Genomic DNA, 22,449 nt, shown 5'->3' on the forward strand with positions numbered 1-22,449 from the left:
GAGGAATGCTTTTTTATCTTCCACGTCAATCGGTACAAACTCAAGAAAATTGCTACTCCAGGCAGTGGTTATAAATATTCATAAATTTGTCCAATCCTTTGACTACAAGTCGTAATTAGTCGCTAGAAGAAACTGATACATACTTAACACTTAAAAAATGAACTTTGGTTCCTTTAATAACGGAATATTTTCATCTCCATCTGAAGCTGGTGAAGATTTAACCACTTCACCAAGTACACGAAACTAGGGGATGTCCAGTTTGGAAGCAGAATCTAGACCTCCTGGGACATAAGCTGCAGGGCAGCAGGTGAAATGATGTGGAAATCAGTGGCATGGCTGAGACCTCAGAAAAATAAAATTCTTTGAACCATCACTTTCTCATCCATAAAATGAGGGAAGTGTGTAGAATAATCTCTAAGTTTATTGTCAGCTCTAACCTTTTCTGAGTGCAGGTTGAGTAAGTTGATAAAACCTGACAGCTGCTGTCACACTGCTGCAGTGCTTCCACTACTAGCCTGGGGATCCCCTACTACTTTTCTTGTGAGCCCACGTTGGCTTACATTCAAAGCCTACCCCTGCCCTACTATCCATGTAACCTTGGGCAACTGTTATTACCTCATATTACAGAGGAGGAAACAAACGCCTGGAGAGAATTGAGCTACAGCTCAGAGGGCTGTAAGACAATGAAAACAGAATATGTACGAACACTTCACAGGGTCGGGCTCATAGTAACGTGCAGGAACTGCATGCCTGTCTTTGTAGGGGTGACGACCCATCTGGCATGGAACCCCTGCTATTGGTTCCACAAGTGACCATGCCTAGTGATCACTGAGGTAGGTGGGTTATTAAACAAAATATTTGAAAAACAAAACATAATTGAAAAACAGTCCTCAGGTCTCATTCACAACAATTTAGCTACATATTCAACTTAAAAGACTTCATGAAATAGCAAGAAGAGAGGAGAAGAAAGCAGAAGAAATAATCTAACAACAGCAAGTTACCATGTTACCAACTGACAGCCTATTGGTTTTAATAAATTTAGACTCCTTGCCATTTATGTATTACCTCCTTTGTGTTTCTCTTTTATGGGCCATGAAATACCTTCTCCTGAAATGCTTGCTACAAATACAAGTGCCATCTGCAACCATTTGTAACCTCCTGCCTTACTAACTCTGATACACTGTGCAATTTGAGTACCGGGTCCAATTGCTATCTGGTCAATGCTTGAAAATTGGAGGGAAAAACCCCAAGTCTCAGAATAACTTAGAGTAGGAGCATAAATACACAGGATTTCCCACACAAGGATTGCCTGTACCCACTTACCAGTGACCCAACAACAGTGAAGAAACTGGGTTTTAATACACCGAAGCTGAGGAGAAACATTGAAACTTACAGCTCATGAATTTTTCAAATATCTCAGCACTATTTGGAATAGGTGTGGTTGGAAAACCAATCCCTCTGAAATTTGTTCAGCATATTCTAAAATGCCAGTAGTAAGATTTCTTCCAATTTTAAAATCGACTTTAACAGTGAACTGAAGTAACACTTTTTGTTATGGTGAATAGTCAAGTTAATTCCATTGAAAACTGAATTATAGTCTTTATTAAAGTCATTTTTACAAATCTGTGTCCTAAGGTGAAAGGCTGACTTCCTTTACTATGTGCTTTGACAATTTGCATTAACAGTAGGAAGGGCTTCAACTGAATAGATGTTAGTTTTCAAAAATGCTACTGCATTCTCCATCTCCAGATTGTCCATTTCCCAGTTATTGACCTTAAAAGAAGAAAACAGTTTGTCAGAAGGCAACATAAAATAAAAGCTAGTTTGGAGACCCAAGCATATTCAAGTATCATCAAGTCAATTAAAAACAAATGTTACCTTTTAACACCCAACTCATATTTTAAAGACCTAATAAACTATGTGCTTGGGTTGAAGGAAACTTTTAAGTGAAAGTCACACAAGTTTTAAAGATTCTCTTAATGGCACAAAAATGACTTGATTAGAAAAATTTTCCTTAGAATACATATAATGACTGGCATGAAAAAATAAGTCTTAAATAGTAGTCTTTAAGAGAAGGGGGGCCATCTTACCCTCAGTGGTCCACACATAACCCATTTCTGGATCCTAAAGTACCACAATGGGAGACCAGAGAGCTTACAGTTCACATCGTGTGGAGAACCAGCCGAGTGGTGTTTAGGTAGATCCCAGCACTCACATAAGTGTACATCTATTTGAAACATTCTTGCTACCGACAGAGACATCTGAAGAGGCTGTTCATGAAAAGCAGTGGTGCTCAGAATCAAAGTGCACACTAAGAGGCAACAGGAACAGCCAGCCTCTTACAACCAGCCAGTTTCCTGGTGACATCCTGCAACAACCTAACACTGGCCATGAGCCGATGCTTTACCACCTCCTCTTCCCTCTTCAAGATAACCTGGAAATTAATTTTGGTTTCATGTGTCAAATTAAATAAGAAAAGATACTATCTACATTTTTCCCTCTTAACAAAAAAAGATTATAGCTGACCAAAATAACATTTATAAAACCACTAGTAAATGACAGTAATCAGCAGAGTAGGAACAACTCATGTACTAGAAATGTTCTTTTTCAAAGAAAATGAAAACTAAAACTCTTATGCTGATAATTCTTTTAAAGTCCTACTAACCAACTGCAACCACAACATTCCTGGGAACAAAGAATGTACGTCAGTAACTAAAGAATATTTCATCTGCATTTTTTCTTACCAAGATCACATGAAAACCCATTAGATTTAAATGCCGCATTTTCATAGCAAGGATCCCTCTGGGGTGGCTCGAATACAAACAGTAAGAAGATCTAGGAACACATAGCACAGCTACTCTGAAAACAAAAACAAACAACAGTTATTGAAACTGACATTTACAATCTTGCTGCATTCCTGCTCTCTGGAAATTTCAAACTTGAGTTCTCCACTAATCACAGCTGTTACTATTTCCTACTGCTCAGGGCTTCACTTCTCTGTCATGTGAACTCTGCAGATACTTTAGTATTCAAGGAAACTTAATGAACCAAACACTTACAACAATGCTTTACATATTGAGTTATCTCTCACCCATCTTTAATATGGTTCCATTTTGTGGATGTGGAAAATTTTCAGCTATGAAAGAAAGCATGAAAGGTTTCTGTATAGTGCTGATCCTTGAATATAATGATTTAAATTTATATTAGTTGATGTTTCCATGTACATAATACCAAATAGCAAATGCTTTTCTTGTATATTGCCTGCATGTTAAAACCAGAACTGGGAGACCAGATACAAAAAAGAAAACTCTAAGAGAAAAGTAATCTGTAAATGTACCAGAAATACAGGAAATATAATTTATTTTTTCTTATTCTATTATTTCTGACATTTTGGAAAGATTAAGTTCATTGGGAGGAAAAAATAAAAAGAGATACTTATATCCTTACTCTCTTTTCCAATGCTCTGGCTGTTATAAATTTAATATTCTTTAAAATAATGCTCGATTCCTCACTTCTCAGAACTATATGCTAAGAACTGCTGTTATTGTACTAGCCAGAACAATGGAGTACTTGAGAAAGAAAAATGACTTTGAATGGGGCTACAGAGAAAGCCTTCCTTGAGAAGAGAGGGATACACGGGTATGGAAGATAGTATAAAAAGATGGTCAAAAACAGAACTTGGATTTAATAAGCCTAGATGAATTCAGAAAGGAGTAAAAGTCATACAACTGAATGGGAATGGAGAAGGCGGAGGAAGCAACAGTTTGAATCTCTATAGATTCTCTCAAAATCTCCATTTATTCTCTTCCTCTCTCTCTTTCTTGTATTTATGGCCATGTCCAATGGAGCAACAAGGGATATAAGCTCACTGGGGTCAGGACCCACGTGTGACTCATCTTCATGTGCCACAGAGAGTGTACAAAGATGACCTCGTCCTACATGTCTATTGAAGAGACAGGCATTCTTGAAGGAAGCAGCATCACAGTTTCCCCAAATGCACTCTATCTTTGTAATGCCGGAATCAAGGAGATGACCTACAACTAGCTTCAGTGTGCTCTGATCCATACACAAAACCCTGTAATTAAGAAGCTGTGCTTCCTCTATCTTTGGGAAGGTTCTGTATAAAGTGAGGTATTTGATTTCTGGTATTGGGTATTTGATTTCTGTAAAAGTTTCAATCCTTTATGATCACCAGCATATTATCATGTCAAAATTTACACCACACTGATAGTTTCAACTATGTTCTATTGTTTTACTCAACTGTTTAACTTCAAAACTTAATTTTGGAAAAAATGTCTATTTCAGTAAATGGTCCCATTCCAGTCTATTGTATTCAACCATAATGTCCACATTTCCACCTATGGAGTCGATTCATGAATGAGAAACCTCACAGGGTATTGCAAACTCTATACAAACATAAGGTTTTAGTATTATTATTCCTATTTAATATGAAGTCTTTCCGAATTAAGATTTAAGTTCAGACAGCTCAGCAAGTAAGTATAAACCAGCAACCTTTGAATATTTGTAGCACAAGTTATATCTGCATCAGAAAATGGAAGCACTTGACTCCTCTTAGTATCCATTCTGATTTCAAAATCTGAAAGAAAAGAATTGATATTAATTTTCCAAACATTGCTGAAAGTGATATTCTGCTTCAAAATATCTATCACTCCTACCACAGGAGCTAATGGCAGTAGCTAAAATATATTGAGAGTTTGCCATGTGCCAGACACTTGTTTAGGATTTTACATGTATAATTTCATTTACTGGTCCCAAGAATCATATAGGGTTGGCACTATTGTTATTGTTGTTTCACAGGCAAGGAAACTGAGGCTAGTGGAAGTCTAAACTTATAGTACTACTAAGTTTTTGAGCAAGACTCAAACCTAGGTAGTACAGCTCCAGAGGCAATGTTACACACTTTTTCAAGAAAATAAATAAAACAAAGGGAAGTCACATGAAGTCACATACCGATATGATAATTATGTGGCAACTGCACATTTTTTGAGAAGTATCCTTCACCTCCCAGGAGTCTACTTAACACCTCTGCCACCTTTGTATTTGGACATGATGGTACCGAAGGTGGCTGTGGCAGGGCTAAGTCTAAGGCCTTGTGATAAGCAGTATCATCAAGTTTCAGACAAGTATCCAGAATATGAAGTCTGTGAACATTCTTCTCCCTGTCATCTAAAAAATAAATGAAAACAGAAATTACACTGTTTAAAAAAAAACAATGTCATGGTTTAAAAGTTGTATTAATGTACTTCTATTTCTAATCATCTCCCTTACCATGAGGAATTTCTCTGTGTCTTCCTGTTTCCACAGTGGCTGGATCAATGAGATGCATCTGACAATGTGTTAGGGACTAAAATATCTCCAGGGGTGATTTAATCAAAACTTCATTCTATAGATGAGGAAATGCCCACGAGTGGTAAAAAGCCTCATGATCAAGTAAAAGCAAAATCGGGACTAGAATCCAAGTCTCCTGAGCTCAAGGCTGTTTCTCCAGCATTACACTGCTTGAAAAATCAGCACAGGGTATTGGTTTTTCACAACTCAATCTAGAGATTTCATGACACTGCTTTAAAAAGAATTTTAAATATTCTATTCTCAATTTTGTACATCTACCAGGATATTGCTTTTCCTTGTTTAAAAGCCAACGATTAATTTGGTTCCACGAGTACATAAATTCACTACTTTGGTAACTATTTCTTTACTTGATCTAATAGGCTGTGTCTTCATGACAGGCCACATGTGGCCAGGTGTTCATAGCTCTTCACAAAGCTCTTCATATAGCTCTTCTGCAAAAGTTTACGTGAGTTGGCTTATGTCTAATGTGAACATCAGGACATGCAATGTGCCCCTACTCATACACAATACAGCTTAATCTGATCAAGGAATAACTTGAACATTTAGACTTTCTGGAAGTACTTACAGGGTAAAAAAAAATAGTAACATGGAGGGGGCCAGCACTGTGGTGCAGCAGGTAAGGCCGCCACTTGTGATGCAGGTATCCCATGTAGGCAATGGTTCAATTCCTGACTGCTCCGCTTCTTACCCACCTCCCTACTAATGGCCTAGGAAAGCAGCGGAAGATGGCCAAATATTTAGGCTCCTACACTCACATGGGAGACCTGGAAGAAGCTCCTGGCTCCTGGGTTCGTACTGATCTAGCCCTAGCTGTTGTGGCCTTCTGAAGAGTGAACCAACAGATGGAAGACCTTTCTCTCTCTCTAACTCTGACTTTCAAATAAATGAATCTTAAATAAATAAATAAATATTAGGACTGAGCATTTGGCACAGGGGTTAAGCTGCCACCTGGAATTTCTGCACCCCTTCAGAGTACCTGGGTACCTGGGTTCGAGTCCTGGCTCTTATCCCAATTCCAGCTTCTGATAATATGCATCCCGGGAGGCAGTAGGAAAAGGCTCAGATAGTTACATCCGTGCTACCCATGTGGGAAATGGGATTAGTTCCTTGATCCCAGTTTCAGCATGACCCAGCCCCAGCTGAAGAGGCTTAAGGGCGCTTGCTCTCTCTCCCCCTCCCTTTCTCTGTCTCTCTACCTCTGAAATAAATAAAACTTCTTTAAAAAGAAAGAATGATGATTCCTTCCTTATAATTCTCTTCATATGTAGGAGCTGTCATTAAAAGAGGCCACTTAGGCTTGTAGGTTTGAAGCACTGACTTCTGACTTCACCATATCAGCGCTTGTCTCAGTAACACCCATTCTGCACATGTCAACACTGTCCCAGCGACAATGCCATTCAGAGTCACAGGGAGCTGGTGGCGTGGGCATCTCAGGCACCACTGTGCACTCACATCTTACCTGATGCCAGCAGCTCACTGATGACGTCGTCTTGGAGAAGCTGATTAACAGGAGCCAGAGGGAAATAATTCATCATGCAAAATGAATACACAGCGTTCAGTAGGTTTTGAGAAGAGATGTGGTGAAGACAACCAGTCAGAGCAGCAGCCATAACATCCAGGAACCTTCCAGGGAGCAAATATGAGTCAGTTTGCAAGTATAAACAGAAGGAAAGCTTATTAGAAGAAGTTAAAAAAAAATCAGGCTTTCAAATAAGTATCCACACATTGCTCAGGGTGCTATCCACAAGTATATAGACTCAATGAATAGTGCCTAATGCTCTGTGTCCTACAAAGTACAAATATCTTATAGGCTTTAATTCTCATTAAAACTCCATTGCGTATAATTATTTTCTTCATAATAAAGATGAGTATACAGGCTCAGACAAGTTGACTGACTTGGCCAAGAACACACAGCCAAAAAGTAGCAGAGATAGTACTGAAACCCAAATTATCAGGCTCCAAAGCCTATTAACCGTTATGCTAGATTTTCTAAACAGCCTAATCTACCACTACAGTTTTATAACCAATTAAAATTCTCAAGTTATCAATACTTTGGGTTAAAAACACTGTAAAGCAAATCACTCAGAGCCAATGTTACACAGTATGACTATGCAGTTAAGCACAGATAAAGACAGCAAAGAGCAAAATTAGGTGAGGTCACTTGCCCAGAGTGCACTGGTAATAGATGGCACAGATATCCTTAGAACCTAGGTCAGTAAGGCAAGAATTATGAAGATACTTAAAAAACATTCAAGGTGAATGGGCATTTGGTGCTGTAGCTAAGAAGCCACTGAGGATGCCTACACCTCATATGAAAGTGCCTGGGTTTGAGTCCCAGTCTGCTCCTGATTCCAGCTTCCCACTGATGCACACCCTGGGAGGCAAGTGATGGCTCAAGTACTTGGGTCCCTGCCACTAACATGGGAGACCTGGATTGGGCTCCTGAATTCTGGCTTAACCTTACCCAGTCCCGGCTATCACATCCATTTGAGAAATGACCCAGTGTCTCTCTGTCTTTCAAATAAATAAATAAATTCTTTTTCAAATTTCATGGAGAAATGAAATTAAAATATAAGCTTATTTTGGCCCACCAATTTTTTAATTCATACACAATTTTTTTAAAGATTTATTTATTTATTTAAAAGAGTTACACAGAGAGAGAAGGAGAGGCAGAGAGAGAGAGAGAGAAAGAGAGAGAGGATTTCCATCCACTGGTTCACTCCCCAGTTGGCCACAACAGATAGAGCTGTGCCAATCTGAATCCAGGAGCCAGGAGATTCTTTTGGGTCTCCCACATGGGTGCAGGGGCTCAAGGTCTTGGGCCATCTTCTACTGCTTTCCCAGATCATAGCAGAGGGCTGGATCGGAAGTAGAGCAGCTGGAACTTGAAAACAGTGCCCATATGGGATATTGGCACTGCAGGTGGTAGCTTTACTCGCTATGCCACAGCACCAGCCCCATAATATTTTTGTAATTTGCATTTTTCATAGAAAATCAAGAGTACATATTCACAGTTAAAAAAAACCTTTTGCACAAAATATACTTATCTTTTAATCACATTTCCCATAACTTTTTGAAGTAAGCTTGTATAAGCAAAGTACTATGACAGCAAAGAGGAAAGTACACAAAGTTGCTTTAGAGAGAAGGGAAATTTGCATAGGTAGTAAAAGACGGGAAAGGTGGAGGAACTGAGTAGTAGGAAAGGGTGCATCAAGAATAATTGGCTCGTGTCCAGAATTATTGAACTTGGACACTTCTATTCTGAGATGCACGATGACCACATCCAACCTAGGAAAGCAGATCTGGAGTTCAACCCACTAATGGTGACAGATACAAGTGTAGGATTGCCCATAGGGTGGAAATTATAGATCAACAGAAGAAACCACAGTAGAGCCATGAACATACATGCTATTTGCTGGACAGTAAATTACTAATGGGATGCAGGCACAGGGCTGCGAGTCTCACAGCAGGGGCAAATATACCCAGAAGTCTGTATTCTTTTTGAAAGCTTTCTTTTAATTTTTAACTGACACATAAAAACTGCACATACTTAAGGGTATCATGCAACGTTTTGATACGTGGATACACATGTAATTTCCAAACTGGGTAAACAGCTATCTCCTCAGACATTTATGATTTGCTTATGATGAAAACATTCAAAATACTTTATGTTAAGAGAAAGCCCCTTATTATCTTTGAGACTAAAAGGGAAACGTTTGAAGTCAACTGGGAGGCCCTTAGCAGTTGGGTTAGAGGGAGGGGAGCCTGGTAGGCTAGGAGAACTGCCTGAGAGGAATATATCAGGTCCTAGAGATGACAGGGAGGCAACGCTTAGTAAAACGGTAAGTAATTGCGTTTGGAGTATGCAGCAGGTCAGGGTAAGGAGGATGAAGCCTGGAGCTGGGTGACTACCACTGTGGTCTTCTCTAACCCACGCCTCACACTGTGCCCCAAACTGCATGCTGTTCCCTGCTGTTTCTTTCTTCTAAACCTGGCACATAGAGTGCCTTCCACTCAAAATGTTCTTTCCTGCTTCTCTTCTCCTGTGAACTCCCATCTATCTATCACTTGGGTAACCCCTTCTCCAGGAAGCACTGACTACACCCACTGACCTTCTTCTTTGCCAGGCTGACATCTGCAACCCTCCTCTCGTTCCACACATTCCAAATGAAACCTGATCACTCTAATTTTCATGCTGTGTTTAATTACCAACTTATGTGTCAACCTGTCCCTTTAGACAGAATCCTCTGGCAAGAAAAAGACTGTGTCTTATTCATCTGTGTCCCACGTCCCCAGGTGCCAGCTAAACGTTTGCTAACTAAATGGACAAACACACTCAGATGAAAAAGAAGGAGGGCCTGGGGAGTGGAAAACGATGCATCAAGACTAGTGGGCTCCAGGCTGATGTTGTGGTGTAGTAGGTTAAGTAACTGGCTGAGACGCCAGCATCCCATATTGGAGCACTGGTTCAAGGTTCAGCTGCTCCACTGCTGATCCAGCTCCCTGCTAATGCTTCTGGAAAGGCAGTGGAAGATGACCCAAGTACCGGGGTCCTTGCCACCCACATGGGAGATCTGGATAGTTTCAGGCTTCTGGCTTCAGTCTGGCCCAGACTCAGCCATGGCAGTCATTTACAGTAAACCAATGGATAGAAGATCTCTTTCTCTCTGTCTCTCCTTCTCTGTTGTTCTTTTTTAAAAAAACTTGTTTATTTAGTTGAAAGTCAGAGTTACAGAGAGAGAGACAGAGAGAGCTCTTCCATCCACTGATTAATTTAACAAATGGCTGCAACGGTCAGTGCTTGGCCAGGTCAAAGCCAGGAGCCAGGAGCTTCATTTGGGTCTCCCACATGGGTGGCAGGGGCCCCAACAACTGGGCCATTTCTGCTGCTTTTCTCAGGTCATTGGCAAGGATTTCAATGAGACATGGAGCAGCCAGGACACGAACTGGTTCCCATATGGGGTGTGTTACCTGCTACACCACAATGCCAGTCTGTCTTTCAAAAAAAAAAAACAAAAAACAAAAAAACGAAGAATAGTGGGCTCATGTCCAGACAGAATTACTGTACTCTAAACAATTCTGAGATGCACAGTGACAGTATGCCTCCCAGGGACTTGGGTCTGGGGTTCAGTACATTAGTGGCCAGAGATACAAGTCTAGGATTGTCCATAGGGTGGAAAATATAGATCAAGATAAAATATCAAAGGCTCAAAATGACAAAGTTTAAATGTGAAATGTTTTCTTTCTTGGGTTGCAAACTCAGGAAGACTCTAAGGATTTAATATCCCCCCACGGGCTGTTCCATAAATATAATGATTAATGTACAGTCTGAATACATACAACGTGGCAAGCCAAATTCTCCACTACTCTCCTATCTAATCTATCTCTTCTAGTCAACTCCCTTCACAAATGCTTTCAGTTCTCCTGCTCTAAAACACCAGCTACTCCAGACTACAATGCTACCCTCCTTTTTCATTTCTCATGCTTCATAAAGCACTCATCTGATTTCTTACTGCCTTCATTTGGAGATTTGTCTTCTTAACTGGTCTAGGAAGGACAGAGGACATAAATTTTTTTAGTTTTTGTTGTTGTGTTTCTTTCTTTTATTTTTTTTTATGATACTCAAAGTACCAAATTCAGGTGACTCCACATGTATGGGCATTCAGGGCCAAGGGCTAGATCAGGGTTTCTTAGTTTCAACACTGCTGACATTTGCAGCTGGATAATTCTTGGTCATCAGGGGCTGTCTTGGCATAGTAATGTGTAGCTAGTATCTTTGGTCTTCACTCCAGTAGAGGACAGTAGCACACACACTCCCTCTAATCCCTCTAATTGGGATAATTAAAAATATTTCAGCATCACTACATATTCTTTGTAAGGCAAAATGACCTCTGCCTGAGAATCATGGGGCTAGAAGAAAGCACAGCAGACAGATGGGCAATATCCATGACTCCCTCTGGTACTAATTCTGCTACTGCTAGTTACTGGATTTCCCAAACTTTGTTACTTCATTAGCTCCTTCTCCCCTCATTTCCAATTTAACAATTTTACTAACCAAGTTATCTCCTGAGCTGCCTAGAGTCAGCTGGAAAACTCCCTAAACACCAGTGCTTACTCTCTTAATCCCATGGAATCTGTGGGGTTGCTTTGAAGTCTGAGTACAATCCAACGTCATTCCAAACAATTCATCCCATTTTCACAGATGAATACACTGAGACAGAGATAAGGAACTTGCCAAAAGCCAAGCAGCTCAGGAGTGGCAGGGTTGAGAGTAAAGCTAAGCAAGCTGTCTCCAGAGCCTGTGCTTTTAAAAGCTGTGCTAACCAAAGACATTGTAAATGTGTTTCTGGTTTTTAATGAACCCTAACTAATCCAGAGAAGAAGAAAACATGTTCTGGTGGAAAGGAAAAGTATGAAAGAACCTGACATATTTGAGGTATAGCTGCATTTAACAGTAGACTTCATGGTTGTGGTAAAATGAAAAACACAGAAAGCAGTAGCTTGGGACCAAATGAATAGTTAGGGTCAAAACTGAATTATACAGGAGCAACATCAGCAAGATGGTAGAAAAGGAAGACCCAGCTCCTGCTGCCCCACAGAAACACTGACTCTACAGTGATAAGCAGACCAAAAGCCTCTGTAAGGAGTACAGAATCCAGCTAGAAGGTTGCATTACTCTGGATGAGCATAAAACTAAGAGCAGTTGCACTGAGCAGGTAAAAAGAGCACTTTCACGTTACTCATGTCAGCCCCTCCCTCAAGCTTATCCAGCTCAGCACCAAGAGATCACCTGCACCTGTAATGTTTTCCTCATCAGGGAGAGTAGAACATGCATCTAACATCCAGCCTTTTAGTGCACTGACCAGAGAGTTGCTTTCTGTCTCACCCAGATGGAGTAGGGATGGAGCCAGATGGAGTGTGGGTGCCCCAAACATCCAAACTATCTCAAAAGGATATCTGCATTCCCACATTCACTCCAACATTATTCACAATGGGTAAGGTAGCGAACCAACTTGACTGTCCATCAACAGATGACTAGTTCAAAAAACTATGCTCTGTAAATACAGGGAATATTATTCAGACTTAACAAAGACAAATCCTGCTATATGCTACAACATGGATGAACTAGGAGGACATTATGCTAAGTGAAATAAGCAAGTCTCCAAAGCAAAAATACTGTATGATCTCATTCACATGAGAAGCCTTAGGAAGTCAAACTCAGAGAAAAAAATAGAATGGTGGTTACCAGGAGAGTGGGAACAATATAAAGTTACAGATATGCAAGATGGCTAAGTTCCAGAGATTCACTGTACAACACTGTGTCTACAGTTAACAACACTATATAACATAACAAAAATCTAAGTGGATAGACCTCATTTTAAATGTTCTTGCTATGATAAAAAATGACAATTGATAATTATTAAAGATATATTTCTCAACTTTCCAATAAAGTTAAGCAGAAAGTGAATCATGAACTTGAGATCTAAAGGGATAAGCTGGGTGAGTTTGAAATGAAGTCTTACACTGAATGAACAAATATAAGAAACAAAGACACAAACAGGAGTAACAAACAGTGTTTTACATCTTGACATGGACAATGGCTATGGATGTGTTCACTTGTAACAACTAATTAAGTGTATAACTTATAATCTTTTAATAATATGTTATGTGGCCCTAAAAAGGTAAAAAACAAACAAAAAAACCATAAGTACATACTCTTTGTCCTGAGATTGGCAGCTGTGATTGAGAGAAGAATACACGTGAAGAATAGAGACAATGCTTTTCGTGTTTAAGGATCCAGGTTCCTCTACTACTTTTTTCATCAACAAGTTCATTAAACCAATAGGCCGAAAGCCAAGGTTTTCAAATAAAATGAGGAGAAAAAGTACCTTGAAAAAAGGAGAATTGGAGAAAAATTAATAGTTATAGTATGGTAATAGTAATTTTTTAGAAAAAAAATACTAAGTGAACAAATAGGCTTCTTGAAAGTGTCTGAGGCCTATTCTAAATTGTGAGCATACTCACTTGTTTCAACGTCCAGATGTCAAAAGTTGTATGTACATAATCTGCTATTCCCTCAAAGAGTTTTAAATTACGGTATCGAAGGTCTTTGCAGGATCGCAATATGTTGTTCAATATTTTGAAAGGACAACCATGGATATTATCTTTAAGAATGAGTCAAATAAACAGACAAAAGTTACCAGATGATTTTCAAGGTAAGACTCAAGATCCTCAATACTTCTGTTTCATTAGAAAAACATAGCACTACACTTTGATAAGCAAACAAAAAATCTACAGGTAAAAATAAAACTTAGATATATCTTCGGATTTTCTCTATATAAAATCAAGTCTTTTAAACAAACAAAACAATATAATCCATAACAGTAGGTCAAGTGCTACAAATCCTGAAAGAAAAATTCCCCTTACCTATGACCTTCGCACTGCATTCGTTCAAGAGAACAACAGACCGGTAATTCATGGCAGCTAGCACCTCAAACATATGCTGGCTATTCAACAAAGAAAATCTGTCTAATTCCTTCAAGGCTTTCATCTAAAGAAAAACAAGTTTCAATGTAACATTTATAGCATGAAAATTAAACTTTTATCTTTAAAAAGGATGAAGTATGAGAACAATGATTCAAATACATATATATATATTTGCACAAATATATACAGATAAATATAATTCTACTTCTATTAATGCAGCTTAGCATAGCTAAACACAAAAGCACAACAATGTCATCCTAAAAAGCTGATTTCAGAAAGTGATGGCAGGACACCAGAAATTTTTTTCTTTCCAAATTTCACCAACTAAAGAAAATTGAAGAATTTACCTCCAGTTTCTTTTTCAGAGCAATTGGTGTATCCTGTCCAATGTATTTCATCACAGTTTGTAACGTAAAGATGCTTTTTATCTTCCAAACATGTTGATCAACTAGTATCCTGTCATCAGACACAACACATATTGTAATCCTAAAGTCTTCCAACCAGAGGGGAAACCTGGAAATTTTCTTTGGCCCAGCTCCCACTCCTTATGTGCAAGAAAAAATGAAGGCCATAGACATGATGTACTTGTTGAAGAGAGTATAAACAGTTACTGAAAGACCTAGAACCAGTAAATAACTATTTCCTCTCACATTATTATACTACTTTTATTAATGAACAAATCATAACAGGAGATTATGGTAAGATATCTGATTCACAGTCAACAAAAAAGCAAATTAAGTATTATTCTCTCTAACCTATGACATTAGATTGGCTGCATCAGTTTTACAAATTCCTTTACAAACTGGGCCATTGTTGTGTAATCCCCTATATAGTGCCCAAATAACTATTTTGAACTGAATTCAATGCCAATTCTCTTCCACCCCACATCAGTACTATATTTTAAGATACTTGGATTTCAATGTTATCCACACCTGTTTTGGTGGAGAATGCTAAGACATTTTGAAATCCATAGTCTTTTCAAAGATTTATTTTATTTATCTGACAGGCATTTTTTTGTAATACACATTTTCCATGAGTGTTTTGAAGACTTTTGACATTTCAATTTTTTGCCCAAAAATAAAATTATCTTTGAATTCCATTTTTCACAAACATTTTGAAGTACCCTGGTATCATTTTCAGTTTTATCTCATCCAGAGTTGGGATTTCATATTTAATAAGGTATTAAAAATTATAACTATCTTTATTTTTATTTTTATTTTTTTTTATTTTTGACAGGCAGAGTGGACAGTGAGAGAGAGAGAGACAGAGAGAAAGGTCTTCCTTTTGCCGTTGGTTCACCCTCCAATGGCCGCTGCGGCCGGTGCGCTGCGGCCGGCGCAGTGCACGGATCCGATGGCAGGAGCCAGGTACTTATCCTGGTCTCCCATGGGGTGCAGGGCCCAAGGACTTGGGCCATTCTCCACTGCACTCCCTGGCCACAGCAGAGAGCTGGCCTGGAAGAGGGGCAACCGGGACAGAATCCGGCGCCCCGACCGGGACTAGAACCTGGGGCGCCGGTGCCGCAAGGTGGAGGATTAGCCTAGTGAGCCACGGCGCCGGCCCAGAAATTATAACTATCAATATGCTTCCCCTCATCCCAAAAACAGTAATTCCGTTTTTCATCTTGAATTTTCATTCCAGATGGAAAAGGAGCAGAGAAAAGCACATGAAGAAAGCATAAGAGTTCCTACCGCAATCCTGATCGAAGAGCATGTTCATTTTTGCATGGTTCCAGCGCCTCTAAAACAGTTGACAAAATCGAAAGACATCTCTCATCACACTCATTTATACGTTCCTGTTAAAATGCAATTACAAAAACACTAGAGGTAATTAGCCCATAGTAGACTATTTCACCCAGGCAAGACTACTGAACCAATGCTATCAGTTAAAGGATTCAGTATCAGATCAATACTGCATACAGTCAGTCCACAATAAACAGTGTCATTGAGAAATAAGACATCATATATCAATAGCTGTTACACATCTTTTTGCATCAACATTTTTTTAATTTCACCATTATCATCAAAAATCCATTTCTTCTTCTTTTTTTTTTTTTTTTTTTTTTGACAGGCAGAGTGGACAGTGAGATAGAGAGACAGAGAGAAAGGTCTTCCTTTTGCCGTTGGTTTACCCTCCAATGGCCGCCGCGGCCGGCGCATCGCGCTGATCCGAAGCCAGGAGCCAGGTGCTTCTCCTGGTCTCCCATGCGGGTGCAGGGCCCAAGCACCTGGGCCATCCTCCACTGCACTCCCGGGCCACAGCAGAGAGCTGGCCTGGAAGAGGGGCAACCGGGACAGAATCCGGCGCCCCGACCGTGACTAGAACCTGGTGTGCTGGCGCCACAAGGCGGAGGAAAAAATCCATTTCATTATACCTCTCTGCTTCTAAAATAACTTTTCTCAAACATTACTTTTACCTCTTTTTAGGACTCAAGCTCACATGGAAATGAGTTCAAATGTAATAATACAAGAGCTATTGAGATATAAAAGGCAATTTTCCAATCCAGAAAGACCCTTAGACCTTTACAATTTCTCTATTCTCTTTCCAGGGTATCAAGCTAACTTCAGTTGTGAATCTTCTGATTACATCTCCTGCCATATTTTACCACCATAATCTGGACCTCAAGGGGATCCTAGGCTCCACAGACACGACTTAAAGGTCCCTGTAGAGCACTAATTTAGCAGGCAGCAGACATAATTGGGAAAATGCCTAATAACAGCACAGCTTATCTAGTTGCAAAAGTATGAATATTTGCCTCCATCCCAAATTCAGGAGTTTAGTCCCCAAAATGTTATGTTAATGGTACTAAGATGGTGGAAACCTAATCCAATGATGATGTTTAGAGGTCACTGAAGTAGCACTCCCGTGATTCAGTACTGGAGACTTTCTGATAGACCACATAGACAGACAGCAACTCTTGCCATGCAATGCCAGATGAAGTCCCTAGACCTTGTACCTCCAGAACTATGAGCCAAAATAAACCTCTTTTCTTTATGAAGTTGACCTGATTCAGGTACCCTGTTATGGAAACAAACTTTTAACTAATACACTAATACTCTGCAATCTAATCAAAACTCATCTATACACTTCACAAGAGTAATTATGATCACATCTGAGGAAACTCAGGCTGAAAGAAGCAAGCTCTTTTGCGAACACTATATATCTAACTGGTCACAAGGTCTCAAGTAAGAACCAGATAATAAGAAATAGATCAAGCTAGAAGGAAAAAAAGTTTCATTCCCAGGGGAGGATTTCCTTAACAATGTACAACATTTCGGGGCCAGCACAGTGGTGTGGTGGATAAAGCCTCCACCTGCAGTGCCAGCATCCCATATGGGTGCTGGTTAGAGTCCTGGCTGCTCCACTTCCGACCCAGCTCTCTGCTATGGCCTGGGAAAGCAGTAGAAGATGGCCCAAGTCCTTGGGCTCCTGCACCCACATGGGAGACCAGAAGAAGCTCCTGGCCCCTGGCTTCAGATTGGCGCAGCTCCAGCCATTGCAGTCATTTGGGGAGTGAACCAGTGGATGGAAGACCTCTCTTTCTCTCTCTCTCTCTGCCTCTCTGTAACTCTGCCTTTCAAATAAATAAATCTTAAAAAAAAAAAAAAAAAGAAAAAAAAAAAGGAAAAGACTGCACAGCATTTCTGAAGGGTAGATTCATTGATGGCACACTGTCTCTTCACCTCTAGCTAAAATGTCTTTACCACAACCCAACAGGTCAGTGAGATACAATCATGCATGTACAGACATTCTGACTCCAAATCACCATTGCTCAGACATCACCAATGCAGATTTTATGCTGCTGTATATACCTGCCCAAAGTCTAGAAGAAGCATCATTGACCAGCAAGTTGATTTACTATAACCACCTTTAAATAACTCCATACAATGGCTGGCATTGGCCTAGCCATTAAGATACCAGTTAAGATGCCCATGTCTTACACCGAAGTATCTTCTTCCTACCATGAAAGCAGAACTAAGTTAGAAGCCTCTTACACAATCTCATAACACCCTGTATTTTTCTTTCATTGCACCCAAAGCTCTATGAGGCCAGTCTTTTCTTCACAAAAATTGGATTTCCTAGTATTCAGCACAGTGTCCACAACAGAGTATAACTCATTTAATGTTAGTTATTGTTTCTGTGATTTCCTGTATAGTATCTGTCTTCTCCTCTAGGTTATAAACTTACTAAATTTGGAAATCATGTCTTGTGTATCTTTCTATCCATATTGATAAGTTCAGTAAGTAATACTAGGCTGACACCTAATACATTGAAGGGGTTTCAAAACGCTCATGGAAAATTCACATCTTTTAATTTCGTTTTTCCACAAGTGTTCTAAAGTCCCCTCATATGTTTCCTGCATGAAAAAGTCAACCTACTAGCTTTGTGACCTTCGCCAAGTTACTTAAAACCATTGAGTCTTTTTCCTCATCTGCAAAACTGAGGTAACATTGACTTTGCAGGGGACTAAATAAGATTACACAAGAGGACTTCAAAAATCTCATGAAAAAAAGAAATTAAAATATATGGATCTGCCCTGCACCCCATGGGAGACCAGAAGCACCTGGCTCCTGCCTTCAGATCAGCACAGTGCGCCGGCCGCAGCGCACCGGCCGCGGCGGCAATTGGAGGGTGAACCAACAGCAAAAGGAAGACCTTTCTGTCTGTCTCTCTCTCTCACTGTCCACTCTGCTTGTCAAAATTTATATATATATATATATATATATGGATCTGGGGCTAGTGTTGTGGCATAGAAGGTAAAGCCACCAACTGCAGTGCCAGCATCCCATATGGGTGCTGGTTAGAGTCCTGGCTGCTCCTCTTCCGACCCAGCTCTCTGCTATGACCTGGGAAAGCAGTAGAAGATGGCCCAAGTCCTTGGGCTCCTGCACCCACGTGGATGACCCAGAAGAGGCTCCTGGCATCAGATCGGCAAAGCTTCAGCCGTTGCAGCCATTTGGGGAGTAATCCAAAGGATAGAAGACCTCTCTCTCTCTGCCTCTGCTTCTCTGTAACTCTGCCTCTCTAACTCTCTTTCAAATAAATAAATAACATCTTTAAAATACATATATATGTGCAGAAATTTTGAAACCCATGCAGTTTCTTCATATTATTCATTTTCCATGAACTTTGTGAAGACCTCCAATATAAATAAAAGGCATAGATACTCAATAAATGTTGGCTCTCTGTTTTTTTTTTCTTCAGCTACCCAATCTTTATTTATATCTATTTATTTATTTTGCATCTCTCCTCATTTTAGCCTGTTCACTTCTCAACTTTACTAGAGAAGGGAAATGGGGCAGGCTTTTATCAACCATAGTAAAAAGAAGAAATGACATAGCTATCTTAAGACCTCTAACTCATATCATAAATCTACATATAGAAATAAATACCAGTAAGGGGAACTCATTCTGTTGATAGCCTCTTTGAAGGAGACTGCATGTCTCTTTGCTTTCATTCTTTCAAGATCTGATAAGACAGGTAACATCGTTTCAGCGTCCTTTTGATTTTACCTGGATGGTCCTTAGCAAGGTCTGCACCAGCAGGGTGTTCTGAGGGACACCGAGCTTCACCAAGGCATGCAGGCTGAACAGCAGGTGGTCAAAGTACAGGATCTTGGCTTCTCTCAACAGTTGTTCACACAACTGGTTAAAGGCAGGGTGATTAAACATCAATTGTTTTTCAAAGCGCCTCTGATCATCGGACATCCTTTTGGCAATTGTCCACATTGCTGAGAAATAGTTACTGCTAGGAAATGTAGGTGCTTTTGAAAATGTATCTAACACATCACTCAAGGAATTACACTCCTCAGACAGTTTTCGGGAACTCAGAGGGGTTGCTTTTCTTTCCTTGATGAGAACATCTTCACTGGAGGCCTCATGATGAAAGCTTAATTTCTTCAGTCCATTATCAGGTATATCAACACAGACAACAGAATATTTTGCATCAAAGAATATTCTTCTGGGACAAAGCAGTCTATGAACTGTAGGGACCCTTACAGTGCTTATGCCTTTTGCTTGACAACTATCTTCTCTTGATTTAAAAATAAATGCATCCTGAAAGAGATATCTAATAGATGATTGCTTTCTATTACCTAAGTCATTTAAGAGGCTTCTTAGTTTCCATTTTGCACAAACAATTTTTGGTCTGCAAAATCCCAAAGAATATAGCCTCATGGTTCTGCTTGTTGGAATTAAAGTACTGAGTTGTTTGAAGTTCCAGAAAAAGGAGCCTGCTTTCTTATTCATTTTGTTGTTCACAGAAACACTTTCAAATGGCTCTAAAATTGTCAATATAAAAGAAATAGCACTTCTATTAGGGAAAGAGAGCACATGCTGTCGTTTGCCTGTAGGGAAACAGGTAGTACAAGGAATAAAAGTTAAAGCAAAACTTTCACTTAAAGAAATTAAATGCATTTAACAGTGGTTAGCATGAGAAACTTTTGAGACACTAAGAGATTTACACTAAGTTGCTAAAACTGTTCCACAGTATGGGCCTCATCTACTTCCACAACATATACACTGTTTTTAAGTTTACAAGAATTGTAAAACTGTGCTTTTTAATATTTATATAAGTACACATATACAAATTATATCTAAAATATAAATATATATTATAACCTATATTTTCATAATTTATATATATAACGATTTCTGGTGGGAAACTATCCCACAAAGCTTCCTTTGCATGAGCGATTTTTTTATAGCACTGCTTTGGAAATGCCTTCACGAAAATAAAAGGTTTAACATTGATGGCTGCTTTTCAACAAGAGGATTTAGCAACAGTGAAATTTGGCCTATTAAAAATAGGCACTTACATAGTCAGAACGGCTCAGGAGAGGGAGGCAGAAAATCAAAGTGATGTTTGCTTGTGGCCACACGCCAACCTCACCAGAACCCAAATCAGTGTCAGGACCCCTTCCTTCCGTAATGCTACCCTCCAGCTTTAACCTACTTCCCTAAACTTAACACCAGGGCGGCTCGTGAGTCCCGAAGGAAAAACGAAATATAGCGTCGGATACTGCCAATCATTCTGCCTACACTCGTCTCCCACTCACCTTAGAAGAGAACCCCGTGGTTACACACAGGCGCAGCCATGACAGCTGTCCGAGAAGTGCGCACGTCGCGAGATTTGACGGAGTCCTCCTTAGGTCAAAATTAGTGTGTTCGCGGCGATTGGAGGACTTTGCTTAGAAAGACCCCAGCAATGAGAACTGCCACGTTTCTTGGATGCAGAAAGAAAAAACCATAGAGATTGTAAAGGCAGTGTGTTATCGTGTAAAGCGAAATAACCGCTGAGGTCGTAACTTTGAACACCGAATACCTCCTGCTGAGCGCCAGCCGTCTGAGCGCCAGCTTCAGCCTGCGCCTGCGCTTAGCCTTGGGCTGTGCAGTTGCCAGGAAACCGCGACGCTGCGGTCTCGACCTCAGCCTCTGGTCTCGTTTTATCATGGCCAAATTCGTAATCGCGGGTGAGTGAGACGCCCGTCTGCCTGCAGATGGCTTAAAACGCCGACGACCGCTTACCCAATACGGCCGCTTGACAATGATCTTAAATGGTTTAGACGGAACACCCAGTGCTTGCAGCGTTGCTGAACCCCGGGGATACAGTGGAGACAAAATGGATGTTTGTCTCAAGGAATTTTAATTGTAACAGGGTGCTCTTAAAGTACTGTTGATGCGGTGTGATTAATGCAATGAGGGAACCGTGCACAGGCCTCTGGGATTAAAGACCCTTAATTTGGGGTTGGGGGTCGGAGAGAATCTAACACGAGGAACTTGCTCAGGGAAATGTTAGAGGAGCTAAGTTCTGAAAGTTTTGTTCCAGTGGGAGGCCGTTCCATATAAAGGCCCAGAGGCTAGTAGCCTCCTGGCCTAATGAAGAATCTGTATGAGGAGTGGAGGTGAGTGACGGGACGTGGGGCTAGACAAGGAGCAGGAGCCAAATCCTTGCACCTCACCGTCACCAAGCCAAGGTGTTTCAACTGTATCTTGCAAGCAAGGAGGAATCATTGAAACATCTTACATGGGGATGTAGCATTAATGGGTTTACATTTTAGGAAGCCCTTCTTAGCAGCAGTGGAGAGGAAGGATGGAAGTGCAGATCAGCTGCAAGGAAGCCACTGAGGAGGCATTTGTTTTTCTTTTTCGCCCAGCCTGCTGTATCTACCATGCCCCCTTCTCAGTAAAATTATAATAGAGTAGACTGCACTTCTGTCTCCAGCTCTTCATTCCACTCAGTCTGACTTTTACCTCCATATGAAAGCAGCCTTCTACAGAATCACCAATACCTTTTACAGAAGCTGTTCAATCTTTCTCTTATGTATTCGGTGCATTGAACACAACTGGCATCTACTATCTGCCTAAAAATGTATTTCCTTTGCTTCTTTATTCACTCAGAATATGTTTGAACACTGGTTAACTGTATTCTGGGGACAGAAGAAAACACACTTACTGAGAATGTTGTGTGTATGTAGTGGCAGGGCTGGCATTGCAGTTAAATAGGAACAGGGGCAGCTGACCTTATTAATTCAATTAAGGGCTTCCCAGAGGGAGAGATGTTAAGCAAATACTTGAGAAATGAGAAATTAGC

At 40.2% G+C, this 22,449-nt stretch overlaps 2 protein-coding genes across 4 annotated transcripts in view; one reads left to right on the forward strand and one right to left on the reverse strand.

The window, feature by feature from the left end:
* Positions 1-1,579: 1,579 nt before the first annotated feature.
* On the reverse strand, positions 1,580-21,215 carry FASTKD2 (FASTK mitochondrial RNA regulator 2). 2 transcript variants are annotated; one of them, XM_070070307.2, is made up of 12 exons: positions 20,915-21,215; positions 19,371-20,203; positions 15,549-15,652; positions 14,205-14,313; positions 13,798-13,921; positions 13,396-13,535; positions 13,087-13,259; positions 6,830-6,993; positions 4,972-5,187; positions 4,513-4,597; positions 2,745-2,859; positions 1,580-1,773 (listed from the first exon to the last, which is right to left on the reverse strand). In XM_070070307.2, exons 2-12 carry the CDS (start codon positions 20,103-20,105, stop codon positions 1,657-1,659), a joined length of 2,082 nt encoding a protein of 693 aa, XP_069926408.2. In that variant the 5' UTR covers positions 20,106-20,203; positions 20,915-21,215; the 3' UTR covers positions 1,580-1,656. The 2 variants fall into 2 exon arrangements, with proteins under 2 accessions (XP_069926408.2, XP_069926409.2); XM_070070308.2 differs by having other exon boundaries at positions 20,675-20,917.
* MDH1B (malate dehydrogenase 1B) overlaps positions 21,139-22,449 on the forward strand; it is a 28,296-nt gene continuing 26,985 nt past the window's right edge. The window contains exon 1 of one of the 2 annotated variants that reach the window (XM_008259043.5): positions 21,139-21,328. In XM_008259043.5, the coding sequence (XP_008257265.3) occupies positions 21,307-21,328 (22 nt within the window). In that variant the 5' untranslated portion in view covers positions 21,139-21,306. The remainder of the gene's footprint in view (positions 21,329-22,449) is intronic. The other variant, XM_070070310.2, reaches the window with a different exon arrangement.

This window comes from Oryctolagus cuniculus, chromosome 3 (genome assembly GCF_051225735.1).
Source record: "Oryctolagus cuniculus isolate XC-2025 breed Fujian yellow rabbit chromosome 3, ASM5122573v1, whole genome shotgun sequence".
Lineage (NCBI taxonomy): Eukaryota > Metazoa > Chordata > Mammalia > Lagomorpha > Leporidae > Oryctolagus > Oryctolagus cuniculus.